General features: G+C 43.4%; 1 protein-coding gene across 1 annotated transcript in view; it reads right to left on the bottom strand.

Moving 5' to 3' along the window:
• Positions 1-15,669: 15,669 nt before the first annotated feature.
• Positions 15,670-26,803, bottom strand: part of C1H9orf152 (chromosome 1 C9orf152 homolog) — a 30,573-nt gene continuing 19,439 nt past the window's right edge. Inside the window, exon 2 of the mRNA XM_030189907.1 lies at positions 15,670-16,922. Coding sequence (XP_030045767.1) covers positions 16,348-16,922 — 575 coding nt within the window. The 3' untranslated portion in view covers positions 15,670-16,347. The remainder of the gene's footprint in view (positions 16,923-26,803) is intronic.

Raw genomic sequence — 26,803 nt, 5'->3', positions numbered from 1 at the left:
AGCCGCGCAGGCTTCTGTTTCTGTGAGTCTGACGTCCTGCACGTACTTGCAGGACGTCAGACTCACAGAAACAGAAGCCTGCGCGGCTGCAAGGGCAGGCTTCTACGTGGAATGTTGCTAGTGGAATAGCAACATTAACATTCCATGTAGAATCTCAAATAGTAGCAACATTCCATCTAGAATCTCCAATAGGGAAAGGGAACTGGGACTTGATATGCTGCCTTTCTGTGGGGTTTACATAGTATATACAGGTACTTATTTGTACCTGGGGCAATGGAGAGTTAAGTGACTTGCCCAGAGTCACAAGGAGCTGCCCACACCTGAAGTGGGAATTGAACTCAGTTCCCCAGGACCAAAGTCCACCACCCTAACCACTAGGCCACTCCTCCACCAGGAAAGGTTCAGTGGAAACCACTGAATAAACTTTTGTTCTACAATTGATTTAATTTTACTCATTTATAGATAACAATTGGTCATAATCTTTATGAACAGAGATACCCAAATATTTAAGGGCTTTGGCGGCCGAAGCAAATTTCATATCGGAAACATCTGAGGACATTATCCGCCTTATTTTCGAAAGAGAAAGACGCCCATATTTCGACCCAAATCGGGAAATGGGCGTCTTTCTCCCGTGGGCAGCCAAATCAGTATAATCGAAAGCCAATTTTGGGCGTCTTCAACTGCACTCCGTCGTGGAAACGGCCAAAGTTGATGGGGGGGTGTCAGAGGCATGGTGAAGGCGGGACTGGGGCGTGGTTATCAGGCAAACAGAAATGGGCGGCTTTCGCCGATAATGGAAAAAAAATAGCCGTTTTTAGCAAGAATTTAGGTCACTTTTTTTGGACCCTTTTTTTTCACGAACAAGTCCCAAAAAAGTGCCCTAAATGGCCAGATGACCTCCCCTGACTCCCCCAGTGGTCACTAACCCCCTCCCACCAAAAAAAAAAGAGCTTTAACAACTTTTCTTCCCAGCCTGTATGCCAGTCTCAAATGTCATACCCAGCTCAATCACAGCAGTATGCAGGTCCTTGGAGCAGTTGTTTTTTTTTTTTTTTTTTTTATTATCCATCAATTTAATTTTACACGCTTAACATGCAATTGAAATACACTGAATAACTTGAATAATAAAAATAAGAACAAAATTAACTATAAATATCAAGAATTACGGGCTTACACATTAGCCCTAGGAAAAAACAAGTTATACAATTAATTAGACCACAACTAAGCAGTAAACGGGGGGAGTGATTTAGATAATAGGAGATCTCAAAAGAGGAAAACAAAAAAAACTTTGCATATATGGCCTGGCCTATATATTCCCTTTATATCTTTTATAATCAGATGATATCACTTACTCTATAGGTTTAATGGACAATTTTTTCATTTCTAGAAATGCTTTAAGATGTTCTGGCTCAAAAAAGGTATACTTAACACCCATATATTTAATCAGACATTTGCAAGGATATGCAAGTAAATATGTTGCTCCCAACGCTCGGGTCTCCTCTCTAAACAACAAGAATTTTTTTCTCCTATCTTGGGTTGTTTTGCAAACATCAGGATATACCCATACTCTCTGACCACAAAAAGTTTTCATAGCATTTTTAAAGTATAACTTCAAGACTGAATTCAAGTCCTGTTCAAAAACAAATGATATCAATAAAGTTCTTCGTTGATCTATTTCAGAAAGAGATGTTTCTAGGATTAATGATACATCCAGCTGGTCATGAGAGTCCGAAGGCTGATTTCTCAAATTGCTTTTTTTTTTTTCGCTATCCCGCAGATCAGCTTGCAGTGGAATTGGTAAATAATAAATTTTATTTAAAGGAGGAATAGCTGAATCTGGGTATAGCAAGATTTCTTGTAAATACTTCTTGAAGACTTCAACAGGACTCAATTCTTTAATCCAAGGAAAATTTAGTATTCTTAAGTTCAATCTTCTATTGAAATTCTCAAATTGTTCTATTTTCCTATGTACCAGTATTTTATTTGCAGTCAAAGAGTCAGTCACAGATTTTAAAGTTTTTACTTCCTGCTGAAGTAGCTCAGTTTGTAAAGTTGTCTCCTGCTTAGATTTTTCAAAAGTGTTAGTCAGAGAATCAATTTTACTCACTAGTTGCGAGGTTTCCCGGGCTGTTTTTGAAACCGTCTGTTTTAAACCCTGTAATGTCTTCCATATCGCCTGTAGAGTTATCTCCGCGGGGGATTCTTCCTCCAAGATTGTTTCTTCCGCGTTCAGGATGGAGTCGGCGCCATCCGAGGTTTGGGCTTGAACGCCTTCCGTCGCAGCCACTACCTCCTCTCTCCGCCCTGATATCGCTGGGCACGGAGGTCGATTATCTGGGGGCGAAAGTGATGTTTCCCAGTCCGAAGGGGCCATGGCTCCTCCAACGGCCCCTAAATCGGCTTCGCTCACCCTTGGCATGGGAATAGGCGTGGTAAATCGATCCAGCGTTTGTTGGAACGGGGAGGAAGTTCGGGCCATTGGCGTCGGGCCTTTCACTATCCCCTTCCTCTTAGTGTGGGGCATAACTTCGGCAGTAGGTAAGAAAGAAAAAGGCTACCAACAAATCTGCCGTGATCGATCCACACAAACGCTCAGGCTGCCATTTTGACACGCCCCCCCTTGGAGCAGTTGTTAGTTGGTGCAGTGGACTTCAGCCAGGCGGACCCAGGCCCATCCCCCCCTACCTGTTACACTTGTGCTGGTTAATGTTGAGCCCTCCAAAAACCCCCAAACCCACTGTACCCACATGTAGGTGCCCCCTTCACCCCTTAAGGCTATGGTAATGGTGTAGAGCTGTGGGCAGTGGGATTTGGGGGGCTCAGCACACAAGGGAAGGGTGCTATGCACCTGGGAGCTCTTTTACTGTTTTTTGTTAATTTGTAAAAGTGCCCCCTAGGGTGCCCAGTTGGTGTCCTGGCATGTGAGGGGGACCAGTGCACTACGAATCCTGGCCCCTCCCACGACCCAATGCCTTGGATTTGTTCGTTTTTGAGATGGGCGCCTTCGGTTTCCATTATCGCTGAAAACCGATAGCGCCCAGCTGAAAAACGGCCAACTCCTAGGCATTTGCCCCGCACAACCCGTATTATCAGAAAAAAGATGGGCGCCCATCTTTTTTCGAAAATACGGGTTGTCCCGTTCATGGAAATAGCCGCCCATGGAGATGGGCGTTCGTGTTCGATTATGCCCCTCCACGTGGTTATTTAGAGGAATGATTTCAGACTTCTGCCAGTTAATCTTGTATCCTGAAAAACAAGAATATTTTTCAACCAATTTAATGAAAGCTGAAAGAGATGATTTTGGATTTTTAATAACAGTAGGACATCATCAGCTTAGGTCACCAGGTCAATCTGTGAACCTTTAATATCAATACCTTGGATATCAGGAGATTGATATATGACTGAGAGGAGGGCTTCAAGGGCGACATTAAAACGAGGGGAAAGGGGACAACCCTGTTGATTTCCATGTTTCAGGTGAATATCTCTTGTGAGGGTATTAGTAACTAGGACTCTGGAGACTGGATCAAAACAAAAATTTTTTGGAAGTCTATCTTGAAGTGGTCCTCAAAGCCAAACCATTTAAGAACCTGAAACAGATAAGGCCACTTGAGGCGATGAAAAGTTTTTTCCGCGTCAAGGGCCAACCCTATAACAGGATCCAGAACCTATTTTGCTAGAAAATTTATACAATGAAACAAATGTGAGTTATCCCCAATAAAACAGCCTTTAAGGAATCCAATCTGGTCAGGATTAATTAAGTCATTGAAGATTTTATTGAGTCTGTCAGTAAGAATCTTATGTTGAGGAGGGATATGGGCCTTTAATTCTGGACTTTATGCAGGGCCCTCCCAGGTTTAGGAATGAGGGCTATGGTAGCCTCAGTAAATTTGCTGATTGTCTTTTAAGAAATTAAAGTAATTTAGTAAATTAGACAAGATTATATGGACTGAGACATTTAGGGGCCCTTTTACTAAGGCGTGTAGGCACCTATGCGCGTCCAACACACGTCAGTTTGGACCTACTGCCCGGCTACTGCGAGCCCTGGGCAATAATTCCATTTTTTACGTGCTTCTGATACGTGCGTCCAAAAATATTTTTTATTTTCTACCATGTGGCGCTAACCAGGCCGTAATCGGCAGTGTACGCGTGCTGACGATTACCACTCAGTTAACACGTGAGACCTTACTGCTAAGTCAGTTGGTGGTGGTAAGGTCTCAGGCCCAAAATGGACGCGTGCCAATTTTTATTTCGCTGCACGTCCATTTTCGGCCCAAAAAAGGCCTTTTTGCTGAAAAATGGACCTGTGTGCATCCAATGCACGCACCTACAACAGCGCAAGCCATTTTTTGGCGCACCTTAGTAAAAAGACCCCTTTTAAAATTCAATGGTAAGTCCATCGGGATCGGGAACTTTATTATTGGCAAGGCCTTTAAAGGCATACTGTAATTCTTCTGAGAGCACTGGTGCATTAAAGTTTTTGCAACATTGACGGGGAGAGCAACGGATGATCTATGTTATGTAAGAAGGTACTTATCTCAGAGATGGCTCCGGCTGTTTCAGATTGACATAATTTAGTGCAGAATTGCTCAAACATAGCTGCCATATCTTTAGGTTCTATGATAATTTGATCCAGGTGATGACTTCTGATGTCACTGGTCAGTGCGTGTGTCAGAGCTCTGCTGAATCAGCTCGAGCAGAGAGCAAGTGTGGCTGCGCTGAATTACTGAAGCGAGAACTTGTACAGTTCAAAGTGGTAAGAGTTAAATATTGCACTGGGAGATGCTAATCTCTTAAGTTGTCTTTTTTTTTTTTATTTGCGCCAGTTCAAAAATAATTTTGGGGCACTTTTAAGGTTATCAATAGAAATCAAACAAAATAAAACATGGAAAAGAAAATAAGATGATACCTTTTTTATTGGACATAACTTAATACATTTCTTGATTAGCTTTCGAAGGTTGCCCTTCTTCATCAGATCAGAAATAAGCAAATGTGCTAGCTGACAGTGTATATAAGTGAAAACATTCAAGCATTACTATGACAGTCTGACAGGCATAGGCGTAGTTTGACTGTTTCATTTGGGGGGGCAAAGAATGGGTGGAGCATATTAGCATATCATTTGCATATATACATATGCAAATGAATATGCTAATATGGAGGAAGGAATTGAAATTTACAGGCAAAATATCACAGATGCACATTTCAAAAAGCTGACACATTTCAATTTATAAATTATGAATAAAATACTTTTATCTACCTTTGTTGTCTGATCATTTAGTTTTTCTATTCGCTTTGGTCCCAGTGTCTTCTGTTTTATGCAGTGTCTTCTTTCCAGTAGGCTTCCCTCTGCTCCCCACCCTCCCAGTCCCATCCATCTCTTGCTCCTTCCCTCTGCTCCCCACCCCTCCCAGTCCCATCCATCTTCTGTTTCTTCCCTCTGCTGTGCCTGACCTCTCCCAATCCCATCCATCTCCTGGTCTATCCCTCTGCTCCCCACCCCTCCCAGTCCCATCCATCTCTTGCTCCCCACCCTCCCAGTCCCATCCATCTCTTGCTCCTTCCCTCTGCTCCCCACCCCTCCCAGTCCCATCCATCTTCTGTTCCTTCCCTCTGCTCACCATCCCTCCGTCCCATCCATCTTCTGCTCCTTCCCTCTGCTGTGCCTGACCTCTCCCAATCCCATCCATCTCCTGGTCCATCCCTCTGCTCCCCACCCCTCCCAGTCCCATCCATCTCTTGCTCCTTCCCTCTGCTCCCCACCCCTCCCAGTCCCAAAAATCTTCTGTTCCTTCCCTCTGCTCACCATCCCTCCGTCCCATCCATCTTCTGCTCCTTCCCTCTGCTGTGCTTGACCTCTCCCAATCCCATCCATCTCCTGGTCCATCCCTCTGCTCCCCACCCCTCCCAGTCCCATCCATCTCTTGCTCCTTCCCTCTGCTCCCCACCCCTCCCAGTACCATCCATCTTCCCTCTGCTCCCCACCCCTCCCAGTTCCATCCATCTTCCTTCTACTGCCCCCCCCCCACGAGGTCCAAGATCGTGACTCCGTTTACCCCCTCTCTTCCTCCCTCCCTCCGGCGCAGGCAACAGTCTTCAGCTTTTTCAGCGTTCCTGGCAGCGGTAGCGATGTACACGCTACCTTCGGTCTGCCCCGGAAGCCTTCTCTTCAAGTTCCTGTTCCCACCTATGCGGGAACAGGAACTTGAAGAGAAGGCTTTAGGGCAGAGCCGAAGGCAGTGTGTACATCGCTACCGCTGCCAGGAACGCTGAAAAAGACTGCTGCCTGCGCCGGAGGGAGGGAGGAAGAGAGAGGGGTAGACGGACACGCTCCTCTCCGTCCGCTTGACGTCGGAGGAAGGCGGGACGCAGACAGAGAGGGCAGGGAAGCCAAGCGGATGGAGAGGAGCGCGTGCCTGCATGTGTTTTTTTTTTAAACTAATGGCGCGGCGGCGCCTCGTTGCCGTTTGGGGGGGCATTGCCCCCCTCGCCCCCCCCCCCCAGTCTACGCCTATGCTGACAGGGTGGGAGGATGGGGGTGGGTCGGAGGTATGCATGGGGACATCAAAGCATATCATTGATATTCTAACAGGATGGGTGTGGGTAGGGGAGGGGAGGGTGATCAACAGAGACATACAGCTTTATGGTTTATAATGGGCTAGGAACCCCAGGTCCTTGTTAAGTCCTTTCTGTTGGGTGTTAAAATATTCAATCATTCTGACTTCAAAGGTCTTACGTTCTTGTATGGTTTTAAAGTTACCTTTCAGTACTTTTACTAAGCCATGGTATAAATCAGCTGGCGGTAAATGCTAAGACACCCATAATATTCCTATGGGAGTCTCGGCCTTTACCGGCAGCTGATTTCTATCACTAGCTAACATGGCTTAGTAAAAGACCTCCTTTATGCATAGATTTGGAAGTGAAGTTAAGGGCAGACTGTATGCAAGCATAGGTTATAGGTAGAGCATGAATAGCTGCTCTGAATATAACTTAGGCCAGCTAAATAAAAAGTCTACCTTGTATGTATGAGTGGTGACAAAGTTACCGCTTATATGGATTAAGTTAGTTCAATAAAAAGTATCACGTTATTCTTTTTGTTTGTTTGTTTTTATTTAGTAATATTTATTTCCATGCGTTAAATTAGACTAACAGGCAATCACACCACTGTGTATATTGAGTGTAATTTAAGGTGTCCTTTTACCAAGCTGCGGGAAAAAGGGCCCTGCGTTAGCGGCAGGGGCTGTTTTTCCTGCACACCAGGGCCCTTTTTCCCGCAGTGGGTAAAAAGCCCCCAGACAAACATGGCCACGCGGTAAGAGAGCTCTTACCGCGTGGCCCTGCGGCAGGGAGCCCTTACCGCCACCCACCGAGGTGGCGATAAGGGCTCTCGCAGTAAGCCGGCAGTAAATGGGCAGGGAATGGCAATGCCCGATTACTGCTGGGTTAGTGCCACGCAAGTCATTTACTGTGGTTTTCTTTTTCCCCTGTAAATGGCATGCACTCAGGGCGGAACTACCACCGGCGGCCACATTGGGCTGATGGTAGTCTCGATTTAGCATTTAGTAAGCCTGCATTTGGGCTTACTGACTCTTTTTAAAAGACCCCCCTAAATGAATGGAGCCACTGAATATGAACGTAAAGATAAGAGCTAGTGGTACAGAAAGAAATAATTTATAAAATAATAACAGTGATCTTTACATTAATTTATAAAGGCAAAGACAGTGCAGGTTCTTTTGGTGGTAGTTATTGTACCTGCTCAGATTATAGTGGCAGGATCCAACATATTTTATTTCCATAGCTGCTGTTCCTCCTGATTCCTGTAGGATTAAGGATTTAGTTTTCCAGTGGTTCATTCTGGTACAGGTATGTTCTCCTTAAGCTGCTGTACTATGCATTGGCTTAATTTTTCTTCCACTTTTCTCTTGAATTTTCTTTCGTTTTATATAAAATCTGCCTTGCTTACATGAAGATTTCTATATTTTGATGTGAAAAGTGTAATCAATTAGAGTGAACACAAATTTAAATATGTGGTTCAAAGTAATGCAACATTATTCTTCAGTGAGAATTAAGTTTGAACCCTTACATGTAGAAAATACATTAGAGGCTCTGGCAGAGACCCATTTATGAAGTATGTATTCTTCCCAATTAACATTTCAAAATCAATAAAGTGCCTTTGCTTATTTGGAAATATTAATTAGGAAGAATACATACTTCGTAAATGGGTCTCTCCCGGAGCCTCTAATGTATTCCAGTAACATAATTAAATAAAATAACTACTTCTGAAGATTATGGGTACAGGTGGGAATGGAGGAGATTACTTGTGGGGATGGGTAAATTTTCTGTTACTGTTCAACTTTCTAGTTGGAAGGTAGAACACGATGATGGGGAGTTTGAGCATGAGGGACAGATGCTTTATTGGGGCTGGGGATTTGGGTTTGAGATAGACAGGCACCAAACGGGGATGGGATTGTGTGCTGTGTGAGACTTGTTGAGCATCTGTTTCTTACAGTTTGCTTCTCACTGCACTGGGAGGCCGATGCTCAGTTGAGTGCTAAAGCCTGCAATGTAAAATCCCCATAGTGCAACAGTGCAGAAAAATAGGTAAGCAATGCTCAAAAGAAACCTTATGCAAATGATATGCCGGTTAATTTTTGCTAACAAACCAAAAGCAAGGGAAGGGTCATGCCTGGCACATGCGCACAAAGGAGTGCAGTAAGCATGGCTTTTATGCGCATTCCCAGACAAACCCGGAAGTGCACATCAGCGCTGTTCATCTGTGTTTTTAAATATGAACCTTTCAAACATTGGTTGCACTTTACATTTTTGAAAGACTCATATTTAAGCGCCGTTAAACAGGCACCAATGTGTGCTTTCACTATCGGTTTTGGTCTGACTTGTGCTCATGCTTGGTTTTCATTAGCAGTTTTCAGACTTGCATGGGCTTCCTCCTGCTTGCAAAAGAAGACAAAAAATGCAGTGGTATGTGAAAAATTGACAAGAAATCTACTCCTGAAAACCTTCTGTGCTGCCCCTGACCTGGCAGTATACTTTCAGCATTATTGGCCATTATTTCCTTCTGTGTATTACATTGCTTTCATTTGTGCAATGGGAAGGAATGCTAACCAAACTCATTTACATCCATTCAAATGCATTTGTGGCAATGTGTAAGCGTACATGTAAACACCTGCGTTTAAGCCCTTTGAGCATTTTGCGCGCAATAACATGCGTTTAAATCAGGTGCTAACTCCTTTTTAATGCTGGCATTAGTTTTGAGCATCGGCCCCTAGGAGACATTGATACCTCAGACCAGCTTCAACCTCCTTGAATCCCTATGTTGAGGTTGTTTGGGAGCTGCCTGTAGGAAGGGTGCAGGACCCGTCCTTGAAAATCTCTTAAGGAGGCAGCTCCCGTCTTTTCCCGTTTTGCACGCCTTATGTGTGTCTAGTAAAGGGCATCTCCTAGACTCCCGTACTGCACTTCCTTCTGCCGGCACACAAGGACTTGCACATGCACTGTACGCTTTCACACTTATTGCCTTGAAATATGTAAATGCAAAATCTTTTTATGCCCTGTAGCTTTATTTTACTGTTATTGCAATTTTGAAAAAGGATTTTCCCTTCTAACCACCTTGAATGTAATTAAAGCATGTTTTGTGTGTGAGTCATGTTCTAAATGTGGAAATGACTTTTATAAAAAATGTGTGGATTTATATGCATGTGTAAGTACGTTAATGTTCCCTCTAAGCTGTGCAGCCATACACATCTATAGAAGCCATGTAGTAGTCCTGTCCTGCTGCATAGTAGTTGCACCGGAACCTGCCCCACCTCCCTCCTGCCACTTCTCTGGCTGCTGCTGCTCTAGATCAGTGGTAAAGCAAAGGACAGTCACCACAGGGCCACACTGTGCAGATTCGTGGCTGCCAGCTCTGCAATGGAACAGGAAGTGATGTCAGAGGGGCAGAGACTGGCAGTGTAGCCCCACCTATGGCCAGAGAGCATATTAGTCTGTTGCAAAAAGCCTTACTCTCCAGTAGGGCTCCCTATTCCCAGGATTTCAGTGTCCACCTGTCACTCTCCCCAACCTTACTGGAGATGTTGGTCTGGTGGAACAATTCAGCTAATTTGGCTGGGGTGGGAGGGCGTTTTGTTGGACCCCTCATTGGGTAGTGGTCACAACAGATGTCAGCCAGGTGGGCTGGGGAGTGCACTACGAGGGCAAGGTAGTGTACAACAAGTGGTCTTTGAGATAGGTACTTTGGCCTAGCAGTCACCTAGTGACTGGAGCCATCCACTTGGCTCTTAGGTTTTTCTTCTCAAGCCTGGCAGGGAAGGCTCTCTGGGAAATGTTGGACCATGCCACTGTGGTGGTTTGTATCAATAGTGGCTCTGGAGGGTGTGTTACTGTGTCATTGGGCGGAGAACAAGTTGTTAACCTTCTCAGCAGCTCACATGACTTTGAGAATGTGCAGGCAGGATCCAAGGGAGAGGGAGCTGGTTCCAAAAGGGTTTGGCCTTATTGTGGATTGCTAGGGGTTCCTTTGTTGAGATCTGATACCTTGAGGGAGGCCACAGCTGCAGGCATAAACATGCTGGTACAACTGTGGTCCCACAGGTAGCCCATTTTTGTCCCCACCCTTAGTATCTGATTGGTAGAGGGTGGTAAGGCATCCCTTGTTGGTGATTTTAGTGGCATTGGATTGGCCGTGATACCTGTGGTACACGGATCTCCGGTGCCTTCTGTAGGGCCCCATTCTTCCTCTAACAAGGACCTTGGAGATCCTCTGCTAGGGTCCAATCTTCATGGAAGTTCTAGCTCCCTTTTTGCTTACGGCTTGGCCCTTGAGCGGCATCAACTGAAGAATAAAGGTTACTTGGTATTGGTTGTTGAGATCTTATTACAGCCACTGCTCCATCTCTGTGGCTTATGTTCACATGTGGAGACTAGCAGGCTTATTTTCGAAAGAGAAGGGCGCCCATCTTCCGACACAAATCGGGAGATGGGTATCCTCTCTGGGTCGCCCAAATCGGTGTCATGATTGTGACTTTTTTCCTTGGCTGTGCTCGCCTCGCCCTCTGGTGGCCAGAACCGGTGGCTGCCATAGACTGTCTTGCTGTCTCCCTATACATTCCAGATATTTTGAGGCAAGATGGCGGTTGAGTAGGACGCAAGTGAAGCAGCTCCAGACATATTTCCCCATTTACCTGAGAAATTTCTTTCTTGATGCCTAAGAGGAGAGGCAGGCAACGCGCTTGCCCAGCGGCGCTACCCCTACCAATTTCGGGGACTCTTCCTAATGGCGAGTGCACAGTCAGGTAATTCTTTGCTGCCGCCAAGTTTGACGAGGGGTCTCTCACTCTCGCGGCTTGAAGCCGAAACAACTTTGAGCCCTGAAGCGCGGAATCTTCCCTTGATGCCGGCGGAAACCTCAAAGGGAGCCCAAGAAACCCCAGACATTTTTACGTCGATGGGGTCTCCTGGTGCTGGCGCTGCCAAGAGTGTGGAAACGCTGACTATCCCTGCATTGGAATTTGCGGGTGAACAAGGAGAGAAAGCCCTTGGGGGAAATCTGACAATGCAGGAGAACCAGCCACCGAAGGACTCCATTGAAACTGGCTTACCAAGTAAGTATTGCCCCAGAAACCAACGGTTATAACTTTAGAGTCAATATGGGAAGCCCTAGTATGTCTAGAGGCTTCCTTTTCCCTTAAATTCACATTTGTAAATCAACAAATAAATTCTATGGTGGAAAAAATACCAGTTTTGGATCAAAAGATGGTAAATTTGAGCAAGGACATTGAAAACAACTCTAATTGTATTCAAAATTGCCAGCAGATACAAATTAATTTGACTAAAGAAAATCTCTATCTTCAGAACAAGATTGAAATGCTGGAGAATTCACAACGCTCAAATACTCTTAGGCTTAAAAACTTTCCCAAGCAGCTGTCGGTCTCTCCACTTTACATTTAAAACATATTTAACAGAGGTATTAAAAATTCCTGAACAATCTCATCCTCCAATAGCAAAGATATACTATATAACACCTTTCTTGAAAAGAGCTCTTAATCAAGGAGAAAGAGCAGAAGCCCCAGTGGAAACTTCAGATATTAATTTAACTCAAATAATTGAAGATGATATGGTGGGACTGACAACAGCAACTTTAAAAGCTACATTTATATTACAACCAGATAGAGACTGGATACTCAAGCAATTTTTTTCTCATAGAGAACAGAAATTTCTGGATTGCAAAATTAGAATGTACCCTGATGTCTCTAAAGTGACACAAAAGAAAAGACAAGAATTTCTTAAGCTGCGCCCGAAAGCTTTGCAATTGGGCGCGTTATTTTGGTTGAACTTTCCTTGCAAATGTGTTATAAAGTTAAATGCTGTTAAATACATATTCTTTGATTCTAAACAATTGAATTCTTTTTTGGACTCCAAGCTGGCTGGCCTACTTGTATCACAACCAAGGTCAATTATAACTTCCACGCCGTAATCGTATGTGCACTCGAGCTCCGATCTGCCACTTTTTATCTTGTAAATTCTAATTTAATTTTCCTGATATATCGTGACTGTTGCCTCCAAATTGTGGACTAAAGATGAGCAAAAGAATTATGATTTAAGTTTGTATAGAACAGTTATTACCTTTAACAATTTATAATGACTTATAGTCATCTTTTCTGGTTCAAGGATTGTACTTGAAATGTATGTAAAAGTAATAAATAAATAAGAATATGCCTGGATTTTGGCCTGGATCTCTACGCACATTATATAGAATCCGGCATTTAGCGCATAATGACACTGGCAGAATATACTTACCATGTCAACACAATATACAATAAAACATCTTAATAAACAGCAAGGAGTAAAGCAGAGGGAACATATAGGCAGATAAAACAGAGTAACTTCAAGAAAGTTGCACGTGAAGTCAGAAAGGAGCATGAATATGATCTTAACTAGGATAGGAGTGAATAAACGAGTCCTGCTACAGTATGTGCACCTGGTATTAGTCCTTGTGTGCGTGACTAGCAAGTTAGTCGCTTCTTCTATTAAAAGCTTGGGAGATGAGCCAAGCTTTCACCTGCTTCCTGAAGTACAGGTAGGGTTGTGCTGGCTGAAGACTTTCAGGGAATGCATTCCAGAATGTGGGGATTACTCTGGAGAAGGTTCTTTTATTAGACATATCTATCATTATAATAAATGTTATGTACACCGCCCTGAAGGCCTGTGCCCTAGCTAATTAAGTTGTGTGTGCAAATCCAGAATACGAGCGGATTTGTGCGCACAATGTAAGTCTCGCTACATAGAATCCAGGGGTAAGCCCATTTTTAGCGTGGCCAATAAAAAGGGGTTTTTCCCCAATTTGTTTCATTAATGGATGTTAGCATTAGTGCACAGCCATTGAAAAGAATTACCACGGGAGTGCTTACCACCACCTGACACACTCCCTCAAAAAAATTACAAAGAAATAATTACTGCACTACAGGGGACCTTGGGGGCCTGGGCCCCCCCAAATTGGATCCAGGGCCCCTGGTTTGGCTGGCGGGAGTCCCTAACCCCCACCAGTTGAAGCCTTTCTCCAGTGCTATTCTCTGCGCATTGCCTGCTGTGCTTCCTCTCGCGTCGCACGCATGCTCAGTTTCACTAAAACCGAGCATGCACACGATGTGAGGGGAAGCAGGGCAGTCCATGCGCAGTGAACAGCGCTGGAGAAAGGCTTCAGCTGGTGGAGTTGGGGACCCCTGCCAGCCAAGGTATGTGGAGTTGCAGCAGGGAGGCAGGCCAAACTGTGCCCCCCACTTTGGGCTCTGGACCCCTCAAATGTTGAGGTCTGGCTACACCCCTGCCTAGCGCACACACATACCAATGCTAACACTGAACACTTTAGTGTGTGTTACAGTAGGCTATTTTTGCCACATTAAGGGCCACTTTTACAAAGCTGCAGTAAAAGGGGCCCTATGGTAGCATCGGTATGTGGATTTGCCACACGCCGAGGCCCCTTTTACCGCATCTGGGGTTTTTTTTTTTAACGGAAATGGCTGTGTGGTAAGTACAAATTTCCTGTGTGGCCATTTCCTGGAGAAGTCCTTACTGCCTCCTATTTAGGAGGCGGTAAGAAAACTATTTCTGGTCACGCCAGGGGTGGCAGTACCATCGGCTCCTGTGATGGGCCGGTGGTAGGAGGGCCACTGAGGGGGGGGGGGCTGGGGGACAACATGGCCTGGGCCTCCAAGGGAGGACCGGCGCCAGGGTCTCTCTCTCTCCTGCTCGTGATGGGACCCGAGTGATTGCATCACAACAGGCGCAGGAGAGAGAAAACTCCAGCACCGGGCCCCCCTTGGAGGCTGGGGAGGACCCGGAGTTTCCTTCAGCGCTGCTTTTCTGCCCATTGCTGAGCAACTGCTTTTCCTCTCAGCCGCGCATGCTCGGTTTTGAAACCGAGCATGCCCTGAGAGGAAAAGCAGCCACAGGGGCAGGCAGTCAGCACTGGAGGAAGAAGATGTCTTCTGGCGGGGCCTGATATCCCCACCAACCAAGGTACTTCAATTCTGTGTTGTGGCAGCAATCGGGGGGGGGGGGGGGGGGGGCAGCAGTGGATGACAATTGGGGGGGGGGGCAGCGTCCCTGCCCTGAACCCAGCGGCGGTGGTTCTGCCCTGGGCCTGTTTCAGTCTCTCGGCGGTAGTGCTGGATTGGCACGAGACCACCATGGTAGCTCTACCGTTGCATTGTAAAAAGGCCCCTAAGTACACATTAGCCCTTAACACAGCTTAGTAAAAGGATCCCTATGTCATTTAAGTGCTATTATACATTTTGTAAGCATTTCTCAGTAGCATACTGCAACTGTTACCACAATTACATTTTAGAGAGGGTGAATAGCCAAAAGTATTTACCACTTCAAACCCTTAATTTCTGTGGGTCAAATACTAGTCTTAGGAATTTTGCAGATCAGGAGTGTTTTACACAACAAGTAAGTTAGCTGTTTGAAAATGTCTTTCAGTATAACTAAAAGTAGAGGCCCTTTTTTCCTCAGCTCAGATGGCAGGATATGCATAAAACATGCAAATTAAAGTTCATGCATGTGGAAAAGAGTACTATCAAAACAATCAAGAGAAAGCAAAACGTTCATGATCTCTGAAAATTATGCTTAGTAGTCTACAGAAATGAAGAGAGAGGAAAATAAAACAAATATGAAAACAGGAAAAACAAGAGTTAATAACTTTATTCTACAGGTGTTACTATTACTTTAAAAATTATCATTCTGGGTTTTCTTTCCCTCTTTATCAACCAGTAAATGTATTACAGTACTTTGGCAGCATATGTAAAATAGTCATGTCAATAAATTTATCTGAATTTGAACCTATAATCAAGTGTAGTCTGCATCTAACAACATTTTAGAGAGACGCTCTCGGCAGTGAGTTCTTGGTAGGATCTGCAAAAAACATGCATAGATTATATTTTCAAGTCTATGTGCTTTATTTTCCCTTGAAAATCTACTTGTACTAAAAGTGCAAGAGTCCATGGCTAACATTTTATTTGTGGCAGTTATCAAAGGGAAAATATGTGTGTGTTCTCTCTGAACAGTGGTGGTAAAATCCTCAACAAAATGTACCTGTAGACTTTGTTCCAAAGTAGACAGTCTGAACATTTTCCTCCTAAGAAGTGTCAGATTTCTTTCTATGTGCATTGTGTAATCTGAAATCTGACCAGGTGCTTTACATTCAAGGACTCTCCAAAAAAAAAAAAAAAAAAACCAACAACAAACAAACACCACTACCCAAAAACAATACATGCAAGTATCTTAGGTCATATAACAAGTCATTAAAGGTAAAGGAAGACTCAACTGTGGCGGCTAACTGGAAATAGTAAATCGGGCTTTGCTCTGAATCATCACAATTTCGCTAGTTGCCAAACCACGTATTTCATCATTGGTTCCCCCTCCCTTTTTTATTTTTAAAGGTCCCATTTTTTAAAAATGTCTAGTATATTTAATCTATTTCAGAACAAAATTTAACACTCAATATTCAATCTTCAACAATATGCAGTCTTTAGTCTTATCTTAGATGAAATAAGTGGTTGGCTGCTAGTGAAGTATCGATAATACAGAGCAAAGCCGGTTTACAAACTGTTTTCGGTTGGCTGCCACTGTTGACTGTCCCTTTACTTTTAATGACTTGTTATATGGCCTAGGATATTTGCATGTATTGTTTTTGGGTGGTGGTGTTTTTTTGAGTGTTTACTGGTTTTTCACTCTTTTCTTGGCTGTTATATAGATATCTTACATTCAAGGACAAACACTTAATCCATTCAGTATGTCCAGTGTCAGTACTTGTTAATTCTTGGAAGGTTCAACAATCTATACAATTCCTTTTGTTGGAGTACTGGAATTTACTTGGTGTGTTACATAGAGGCCCAGCTGCCTCGCAACTTCAGATATTTTAGGAGTCTTTTTCTGAGGAAATGGGTAGTATTTATTAGACACCGAAATTAGCTTTGTGGGTGTGTGGCTGGACCAAGTTGTTGGTGTTATTGATTTCAGAGAAACCTTTCTTTGAATGCTTGGAAACATGATTTGACTTTCCTGGGTGGAAGTATTTGACAATCTTCTTGAATCTAAGAAATTGGTTTTTGCTTCTGTTGATGAATTGCTCAGCACTGCAGGTTTGTCAGTTTCAGTATCAAGTCTGATCCCTGTGTTAATGGCTGGTTCTGTATTATATAACGTGTTGTGGTAGTCTACTTGTACTAACCGGTGAACATCTAGGTGAGTATGCCATGTTGCATTTTGATCCTGCAGGCTGCAGTTGCCAGACACTTCCAAGGTTACTCCTCTGACAGGAATATGCCCATTAAGCGCTTTTAGTTTCTGTGATCTTTTATTCAATGCATTTGTGCTTATCGGAGATTCCCTGGGAATTGGACCAGTCTTGCCTGTAAAGGAAATTTAAATGAAAAGTTAGCATATTTTTGTAAAGAACGCTGATAACCAGCATGCTAAGCTATGCAAAAAAGCCCATGCGTACACCAAATTGTCTGTGTACTTTTATGCCAAGTTACTCATGAACTTTTAGATACGCTCTAAACATTCCAATTTCCAAACACAGTGCTTTGTGTTTTGACTATTGTGTTGCTATTTGGCTAAATCTAAGAATGTAAGAAATGCCATACTGGGTCAGAGCAAATGGCCATCAAGGCCACCACCATCATGCTTACAACGGTGGCCAATCCTGGTCCAAAGGACCTGGCAGATCCAGAACCATTTTTTTTTGCACACGGGGCACATATCCAGAATTACACTCCCCACCCACACACACCTTTTTTTTTTTTAACAAAATTTGAGCTTCCTTGGTTGTGGGGATGGGAGGAGGGTACATAGAACAGTGGTTCTCCTTAGGATCTGCTGGGCCAGATGATCTGTCAGTCAAAGTGAGGATGGGGAGCAGTGGCATAGCCACATGGGGTCTTGGGGTCCTGCCCCCCCCCCTCAAACTGCAGTACCCTGAATGGCTGGCAAGGATGCCCAAGCCTTGTCCTCCAAAGAGCTCCATAGCCTGAACCTCCCCCAATGTGAGAAAGTTGGCGGCGTGCTTTCCAGCTACCGATGCCGGCACTCTTCATGCATGCTAAGTTTGCACACATGAATTCAGCATGTGCGAGGAGTTCTGCCTTCAGTGGATGGAAAGCACACTGCTGACTTCTTTGCACTGGGAAAGGTTCGGGCTGCAGAGCTCTTCAGCAGGTGGGACTTGGGCATCTCCTCAGCAAAGCTAACATTTTTAATTGGGGGGGGGGTGGAGAAAAGAGAGCAGAAAAGAATGGGTGCCCTCCCAGTCCACCCCGAGGCCCCCACAAAAATGGGCTGCTGGCTATGCCCCTGACAGGGAGGCTGCAGACTAGTGCTGTCTTTGGACAGAAGAATTTGGGAAGGCAATAGGAGAATGAGCTAAAATTATATTTCCATGCATCATGCCCCCCCCCCCCACATCACAACGTCCACTCATCCCCTTTTAAATTAGCTGTATAAGACAATACAATAAAAGTCTCAAGAGCCTTCTCATAAAGAACCCCCTATACCAGCATCATCCATCCAGTAAACTAATTATTCTATATGAGAGTAAAATCTGAATTCTATAGAATATCAAGATAAGACCTGCACCTCCAGTTCTGTAAGACACATGCCATATTCCCTGCACTACGAAGCTAGAATATTTCCCCTTACAACTTACTATAAAAAAAACAACATTCAGATTGTGCTGTCAACTCAGGAACAGTAAAAATCATCAAGCTCTCTGGGTAAGTGAACATTACTTTGCTGGGAGATCTGGAGGGGCATTTTTGAAAGAAGCGTCTAAGTCAGAATTTGGATGTTTTGCAAAGACATCCAAATTCCAAACAGGAAAGAAGGTCATTTTCAAAAAAAGATGAATGTCTATCTTTTGTGTTCGAAAATACTGTGATTTGGGTGTCCTTTTTTTCGTCCATTTTCGAACAAAAGACGTCCAAATGCAAAATGTCCAAAACAGAGGAGGAGTGGCTTAATGGTTAGTGCAGTGGGCCTTGATCCTGGCAACATGGGTTCAATTCCCACTGCTGCTTCTTGTGACTTTGGGCAAGTCAAATGCACAAGGGGCATTTTTGGATATGACATGTAAGTCTGAATTTGGACGTTTTTGTAAAACGTCCAAAATCAGGACAGGAAAGGTAATTTTCTACAAAAAAAAGTCTATCTTTTCCTTTTGAAAGTGCTGTTTGGAAAAATGTTTTGTGATTTGAGGGAGTAAGGAGAGGTGATCCCCAAGTCCCTCCAGTGGTCATTTGTGGCACCTCTTGTGTGGAGTAGAGGAGTAGCCTAGTGGTTAGTGAAGCAGACCTTGATCTTGGGGAAGTGGATTCAATTCCCACTGCAGTTATTCGTTATAAAAACAGGTCTAGCTCAAAACATCTAAGCTTTATCTTTGTTTTGTTCCATTATTGCTGAAAGACGTCCATGTCTTAGGAACATCAAAGCCCTGCCTTGAACATACCCCTGGCATGCCCCCTTGAGATGTGGACGTCCTTCTGATGAACTTCAGAGAAAGACGTCCAAAAAAAGGTTTCTGTGAGATAAATGTCCAAATGCTGACTTATGTAACTTTTTGGATGTCTATCTCTTTTGATAGACAGGATAAAAGTTAATTTGTAGGTTTAGTGATAAAATCTGATTTAATTTCATTAAAAAGCAAGCATTAGCTATTAGCTTGTTTAAATAGTTTAACATTCTTTTGCCTTCGGTTAACTTAGTTGTTACATCCCTAGAACATTAAAAAGTAGGTATTAGAGTGGTTAGAAGAACTAAAATTATTTTCTCTTTTGCTAAATTGCATTGTTATAGACTTCAAACAGTAGGTATTAGCTTATCAGGTTTAAATTTATTTTGCCTTAGTTTAAATTTAATTGTTACAGGCCTAGAACATTAGAAAGTAGGTATTCTAGGTCTAAAATTCTTATATATAATATAGTAACATGGTAGATGACAGCAGACAAAGACCTGAATGGTCCATCCAGGCTGCCCAACAGTCACACTCATTATCTATTCATGATCAAACCAACAATGAATGTGGTATAAAATACATATACTTGATCATGATCTTTCTTTGCCATTTTCAGGACACAGACTGTAGTTGTCTGCCCGGCATTTACCTTAGTTCCTCACAGCTGGCGTCAGTGAAGGCACCCTTTGCACAGCATCTTTGTGTGTATGTGTTTGGCAGCCTTTCCCTGATTATTGTGCAAGTTTCATTTGCTTAATGCATGGCTGTGGTTTATTTTCTCATTAATTTCACAGTAGAAGCCATTGGTGTGTGGCTCTACCACATGGCTTTCTGCATCCACCCCTGAATGCTGAGAGGAAGAATCTTCTTTGGGGAAAGGAACAGTTCCTTTGAATACTGACCCACTTATTTATTAACACCCTTCATATTCATGACCAGATTTAAGGATGAGGTCAAAAGAGTGCAGGTCAGTTTGCTTGTATAATTTTGAAACAGCACATCTTTTGGCCAAGGATTCAGCTCCCTGTAACTTCTGGAAGAGAAAAAGTTTCACAAAAAATTTTAAAAAGAAGAGGCAAAAACTTGCATATAATGGGCGATTAAGAATGGACAAATAAATCAATTCCATAAAATATGGGATAACTACAGAGGATGGAGACTTCAAGCAGGGATTGAGTTAGACGCACCCCAATTGGTGATACCACAAATGTGAACAAAACCAAGAATATAAAAAGACTGATGTTTGTAACAAAAACATATATTTGGACCCTAGTATCAGAATAACTATAAGAGAAGAAGGGAAAAGTGAAGGAGGGAGGGAGAGGGTGAGGGGGGGGGGAACAAATGGAAGGGACAACGTGAACAGGGAGGGGGGAGGATAGGGAACAAATGTAAAATCCAATAAAGATTAAGTAAAAAAAAACAAAACTTGCATATAAAGTAAATAAGAAGTTTGCTCCAAAGTGTCAACTGTGAGGTACAAGTAAAGGGAGAACAGTGCTTTATTTATAATCTAATTGAGCCTCAAGACCTGCTGGATCTTCCAATGTGCCTAGTGCTTCCTGTCCACATGCATGGCTTTTCAGCATCCAAAGCCTTCTGAACATTGTATTTACTAAAAATGTAGTAGAGTACAACAGCAGACTCCCAGACCTGGGGTTCACATAATGTACTTTGTACATGTGGCAATATGCATGTGTCCTGTACTTGGGGAAATGATCAAAAGTACAGTCAAACAAAAAGTTCTGTCACACCGATTGCAGATAGTACTAGTTTTGGCCTCTATGCTGAACAGATAACTCTCAGAAACCTGGTTGAGGTGGGGAAAATCTGATCAACACTGAAGAAGCTCTGACTCACTGTATCCTAGCATGTTCAAATACAGAGGGGCCAATGCAGAAAGCCACGTGGCGGAGCCGGCTAAATGTGTGGTTTCTTCCATGAAATTAGCCACACAAAAATAGTGAACTATGCAGTATACAATGGGCATGCAAATTAATACTGCACTAGTAAAAAAGGCCCGTTTCTGACACAAATGAAACGGGCGCTAGCAAGGTTGTCCTCGGAGTGTGTATGTTTGAGAGAGTGTATGTGAGAATGACTGTGTGTGAGAGAGAGAGTGAATGTGCAAGTGTGTGTGTGTGTGTGTGTGAGAGAGAGTGAGTCTGGGTGCGAGTGTGTGTGTGAGAATGCGTATGTGAGACACAGTGTGAGAGAGAGAGAGTGTGTGTTTCACACAGATACAGTGTGTGCGAGAGAGAGTGTGTGTGAGACATAGACTTTCTGTAAGGCTGAGTGTATGAGACCAAGAGAGTGTGTGAGTGACTGTGTGACACATAGAGAGTGAATGTGATACAGTGTGAGACATAGAGTGAGAGAGAGAGTATGTGACAGAGAGAGTGTGTGACAGAGATACCTCTCCCTCCCTTTCTGGTGTCAGGCCCCCCCCCCCCCCCCCCTCTCTCTCTCTCTGGTGTCTCAGTGTTACTGTGCAGGATGCTGAGCTCTGGCTGTGCTTCAAGGAACTTACCAATTCTATTTAATAGAATGCACCTCCAACATTCTGAATCCGAGAAACCTTGTCTGGTTGGTCACTTCTGCTTGTGCCGAACCCGGAAGTACATGATGTCAATTCAGGAGATGGATACAGAGAGCAGGAATGCCTCAGCCATGCAGTCAGCTTCAGAATGTTGGAGGTGTGTTTTATTATATAGGATTAGAAATGCAACAGTACTTCACAGCTCATTGTGAAATATCACCCTTCCTGTTGGTGCCTGAGCAACGACTGGCTTAGGATCTGACAGGAAGGGTGACAGTCTACATCCGCCTGCTCTCTCCTCCCCACCTGACCCAACCACCCTCCTTCCCAGAATCGCTGAAGAGATATGCCACCATAGTTCTGAACCTAGAGGCACTCAGAGATGCGATATCTCCAGGCCGGTCTAGAGAAAACACCAACAGGCTGATTTAGATGTGATCTAGGAGCTACGACAGAAGAAACTTTCCCTGGTGTCAATTGACACCCCCTGACATGACCTGCCCCCCTCTCCTCTCCAACTTTAAATTGCCCTGGTGTCTAATGGCTTCCCTCCCTCCCTGACCCATCCCCCCATTGCTCTTCATGGACTCAAGTGTAATAGGACATTAGATGGATAATGTTGGTCATGTAATGTCAATTGGTACTTTGCCGCACTTCATTTATGAATGTCCAAATCTGCAAATGTTTTGGAAAGATGTCTGGAAGAGGATTACAGAGATTCTGCATCATTGATGTTGCGGTGTCATTTAAGTTAATGATATGGAAGTTGTTAATGCTTCCTATTTCCTTATCCAAACCAACAGATGCCTTTTTAATTTTGTGATATCTGTTGCACTAAAACTCATCATTCACCATTGGAAGAATAATTTGGATCTTACTGTTCACCTTTGGTGGATTGGGTTTGCTTGTTTTAGGAAATACGAAAAGTAAGTAGAGCATCAATGTACGTTTAGTCCAAAACACGCTCATAAATGGAGACTGCTTGATAGGCATGCTTTCATTACTTTGAGGACATTTTCTTTGTATCTCAATATGTTCAATGTGTTTTTGTTAGTTTGTATTTTACATTTTATATGATGCATTGTGGGTATTCTTAATTGCTTTATCAAAATTGAGTAAAGAGATTTGAAACAGGAAAAATCATTCTCTGGTGTCAATTGGCACCCACTCCCTGACATGACTGGCCCCCCTCTCCGACTTTAAATTGCCCTTGTGTCTAGTGGCCATTCTCCCTCCCTGATACATCACCCCTTCCTCCCAAAAGAATTCTCTGGCATCTAAAGGTCCCTCTCCCTCTCCCTGACCCAACCCTCTTCCCCTCCTCCACTCCAAATTTTTTATGTTATGCTCCCTTGTGAGCGACCCAGGGTCTGGGGCGGACCTGGCAGGATTCTCCCTCTGGCAAACTCTGTCAGTACCTCTTCCACTTGGTGTCTGGTGCCTCTGCCTGGGGAAGAAAGGTGTTAAATGGGTGGAATTTCCATCCTTTCCTCCAGGAAAATCCACTTGTAATAATGTTACTTGAACAATAGCAATGTGAATAGTTCAGGAGACAGAATATAAAAAATGTCACAGTTTAGAAATAACCCAAATAAATTTGGCTTCACTCTAAACGATTCCTGGATTTGTTCAACAATGATCAAGAGGCAGATGCACTAAGCTTTAATGACCCTTTAACAACCCTCTAACAAAGAATTTTCGAACCGTGGCATGCATTAAAGGCCATTTTCTGACCACAGTAGCAGAAAATGAAAACGGAATGCAGATGAGCAAATTGTGTAGAAACCCCATAGAAACGAGATGCATCAAAGTTTTCAGACTACCCTAACGCAGGAAAAGTGCCGGAAAGCTAACAACAGGTCTGTATCTGTCGTTAGGGCTATCCGACTGAAAACATTAATGTAAAAAACAAAAAAAAAAGCAAGGGGGGTGAAAACGCACGTCAGGGGTGTCTTTTATTGACGCCCGAGGTCACTGCTGCTCCCTGCTCCCCCTGCATCACTATAAAACTGAAAAAAAAAAAAAGTTCGGAAGGGGGCAAAGGCGCTCGTCAGGAGTGTCCTTTAATGATGTCCTTGCCCCCCTCCCGCCCGTGGTCACCGCTGCTGCTCCCCGCTTCCTCCGCCAGCATTAAATAAAAGAAAACAAAAATCAAAGCTTCGGCCCCCCCCTCCCTTCCTGTCTCTCAACTCTTTCTTTCCCCACACAGCTCCGCCTCCCGCCATCCTCCGCCCCCGCCGGCCCCCTTGAGATCGTCGCCGCCGCTCCCCCCTCCTCTGCCCCCCCCCCGCATTACCAGGCCCGTGCAGCGCCTCTCATCTCTGTATGAAGGTGCTGCACGGGCAAGAAGACCAGATCGCTGCAGTTCTTCAGGACGTCTCTCTCCTTCGTCTTCCCTGACCTGGCCCCGCCCCCGTCTGACGTCAGGTGGGGGCGGGGCCAGGGCAAGGAAGACGAAGGAGAGAGACGTCCATACAGGACGCTCCTGATGAACGCCTTTGCCCCCTCTCAATCCACGTGTTTGTGTTTTTTTTTTTTTTGGGGGGGGGGTTGACGTTTGTGGCATGCGCAGAGCAGCCAGCATAACGCTTGGCTGCTCTGCGCATGCTTTAGGGGCTGATTACCGACGGGGATTCCACCAGATTGATGCATTGTACTTTCAAATACCGCACCGAACACGTGCAACTTGTTTTTTTGCTGCATTGTTCGTTTTTTAAAATTCGGTAACAGCTTTTACGTTTTTGCTTTTTTTTAATGTTTGGTTGATGCATCTGGCTCCAAGTGTTATATTTTAAAGATGAGTATCAAGTAACACAGAACGGTATAAGGCAGTCTATTAAGTCTATTTCTAAAAAAAAGTTTATTGAGAAATTAAAAAACTATATAGGAAGGTGGCAGCTATTGAACCAGTGACGGAGTATGTAAGACACTGCATAAGTGCATAAAGGCACAACGCGTTGCTACAGAGGTTCATTAACCAACACATTGACTTTTGTTTTTCATCTGAATTTCACGGGTATCTTAGAAGAGTATTTGATATCCAAAGATATCCAAATTTAGAAATAATGCATCAGAAATTCAGGGATGGGTTATTTAACTTGAAATATAATCACAAAGTTATTGTATATGATAAAGAAAAAAAAACTGAAGTCCATTGTTGTCTCTGAGTTTACACAAGGGAACAAACAAGATCTGAAATCTCCTTGCAAAAGGCCTTGCACACATTAGCTAAGCAAACAGTGAAGTCATTAGCCTTTGTCTGCTTTCAAACCCTCTTGTATAATTCTCATAGTTTATCTAGAGGTTCACAGCAAAGCAATGGGTTCTCCTTCAGTCAAAAGTCCACCAGGGTCCATTACCTTAAAAGCTTAACACTTTACAGTAGGAACACAGGAATATAACATATAGCAGCAGGTAAAGTTCAGAAAGTCAAGATAATCTAGTTTTCATATTTGCTGCAACAGTGTAAATCTTAATTGACCTCTGGCTTTTACCATTTCTTCCTCAGCATTCCTGCTACAGTACAAAGAAAAAAAAAAAGCCACAGACAGAATCCCCCTTATAGTGACATACAACCCAGAGCTGGAAAAATTAAGAAAAATCATAAAAGATCTTCAGCCTCCACTCCAGGAGGATGAATTACTGAAAGAGATATTCCCATCCCCACCTATGCTTGCTTTCCAACAGCCACCCAACTTAAAACACAAGCTAATCAGAAGTAAGCTCCCAACACAGACTCAAAAAGAAGAGAACGGCACACATCCTTGCAATATATCCAGCTGCAAACTATGCCAAAACATTTCACAGGACCCCACAGTCATTCACAAAGGAAAAATATTCAACATAAAGGAATCCTTTACATGCTCATCTTCCAATGTGGTATACATCATTCAGTGTAAAAAATGTAACGAAGGATACTATATTGGAGAAACAAGCCAGATGCTAAAGACAAGATTTAATTTACATAGACATCACATGAAAACTGCCAGTGCCAGACAGGATTCCACCCCCATGGGGCAGCACTTTACAAAACCAGAACACTGCGCCAGTGATTTCATAGTAAGAATCCTGAAAGGTAACTTTAAAACAATACAGGAACGTAAGACCTTTGAAGTCAAAATGATTGAATATTTTGACACCCACCAGACAGGACTTAAAGATCTGGGCTTTCTAGCCCATTATAACCCATAAAGTTGTACTGCTCTGTTTGTCATCCTCTTGTCTCCATGCATATCTCACCTATCCACCCCCATCCTGTTAGACTGTCACTGAAATGCTTTGATGTTTCACTTTTATATACTGTCATCTACCAACACTTGCTTATTTCCGATCTGATGAAGAAGGGCAACCTTCGAAAGCTTTAGATTGTAAGCTCCTCTGAGCAGGGACCGTCCTTCTTTGTTAAATTGTACAGTGCTGCGTAACCCTAGTAGCGCTCTAGAAATGTTAAGTAGTAGTAGTAGTAGTAATCAAGAAATGTATTAAGTTATGTCCAATAAAAAGGGTATCATCTTATTTTCTTTTCCATGTTTTATTTTGTTTTATTTCTATTGATTACCTTTAAAAATGGACTAACACAGCTACCACACCTCTTTCCTCAGCATTAGAAAGGTGCTGAGCACTGCTGTATCCAGTGCTGTCCTGAACTCCATTATTACTTTTAACCCACCAGAGAAAATATTTCTTCACGCAGTAAACTCTGGAATTTGTTGCCAGAGAATGTGGTAAAAGCAGTTAGCTTAACAGGGTTTTAAAAGGTTTGGATCACTTCCTAAAAGAAAAGTCCATAAGCCATTATTAAGATGGACTTGGGGAAAATTCACTGCTTATTTCTAGGATAAGCAGCATAAAATCTATTTTACTGTTTTGGGATCTTGCCAGGTACTTGTGACCTGGATTGGCCACTGTTGGAAACAGAATACTGGGCTTGATGGATCTTTGGCTGTCCCAGTATGATAACACTTATGTACTTACATATCTCCATCAAGAGGCTGCTTCATTCATCCACTTCTCTGTCTGTAAAGTAATACTTCCTCACTACCCCTAAATCTATGCCCTCTTCATGAGACTGAAAGATTATTGCAAAATAAAAGAGTCATTATCTATCTTTTACAACTGATTTGGATTGTAGAGTTATTCATTATTCATATTTTCCAAATGTGGGTTCAGTGTAAGTTATGAATAGACACACAAGTTGTTTCTTGGCCCTGGTGGACTGAGAGTCTAATGCACGGGTGGACAAC

The sequence above is a fragment of the Microcaecilia unicolor genome, chromosome 1 (genome assembly GCF_901765095.1).
Source record: "Microcaecilia unicolor chromosome 1, aMicUni1.1, whole genome shotgun sequence".
Lineage (NCBI taxonomy): Eukaryota > Metazoa > Chordata > Amphibia > Gymnophiona > Siphonopidae > Microcaecilia > Microcaecilia unicolor.
The sequence above is the reverse complement of the archived record's forward strand: the minus strand, read 5'-3'. Positions and strand labels throughout refer to the sequence as shown.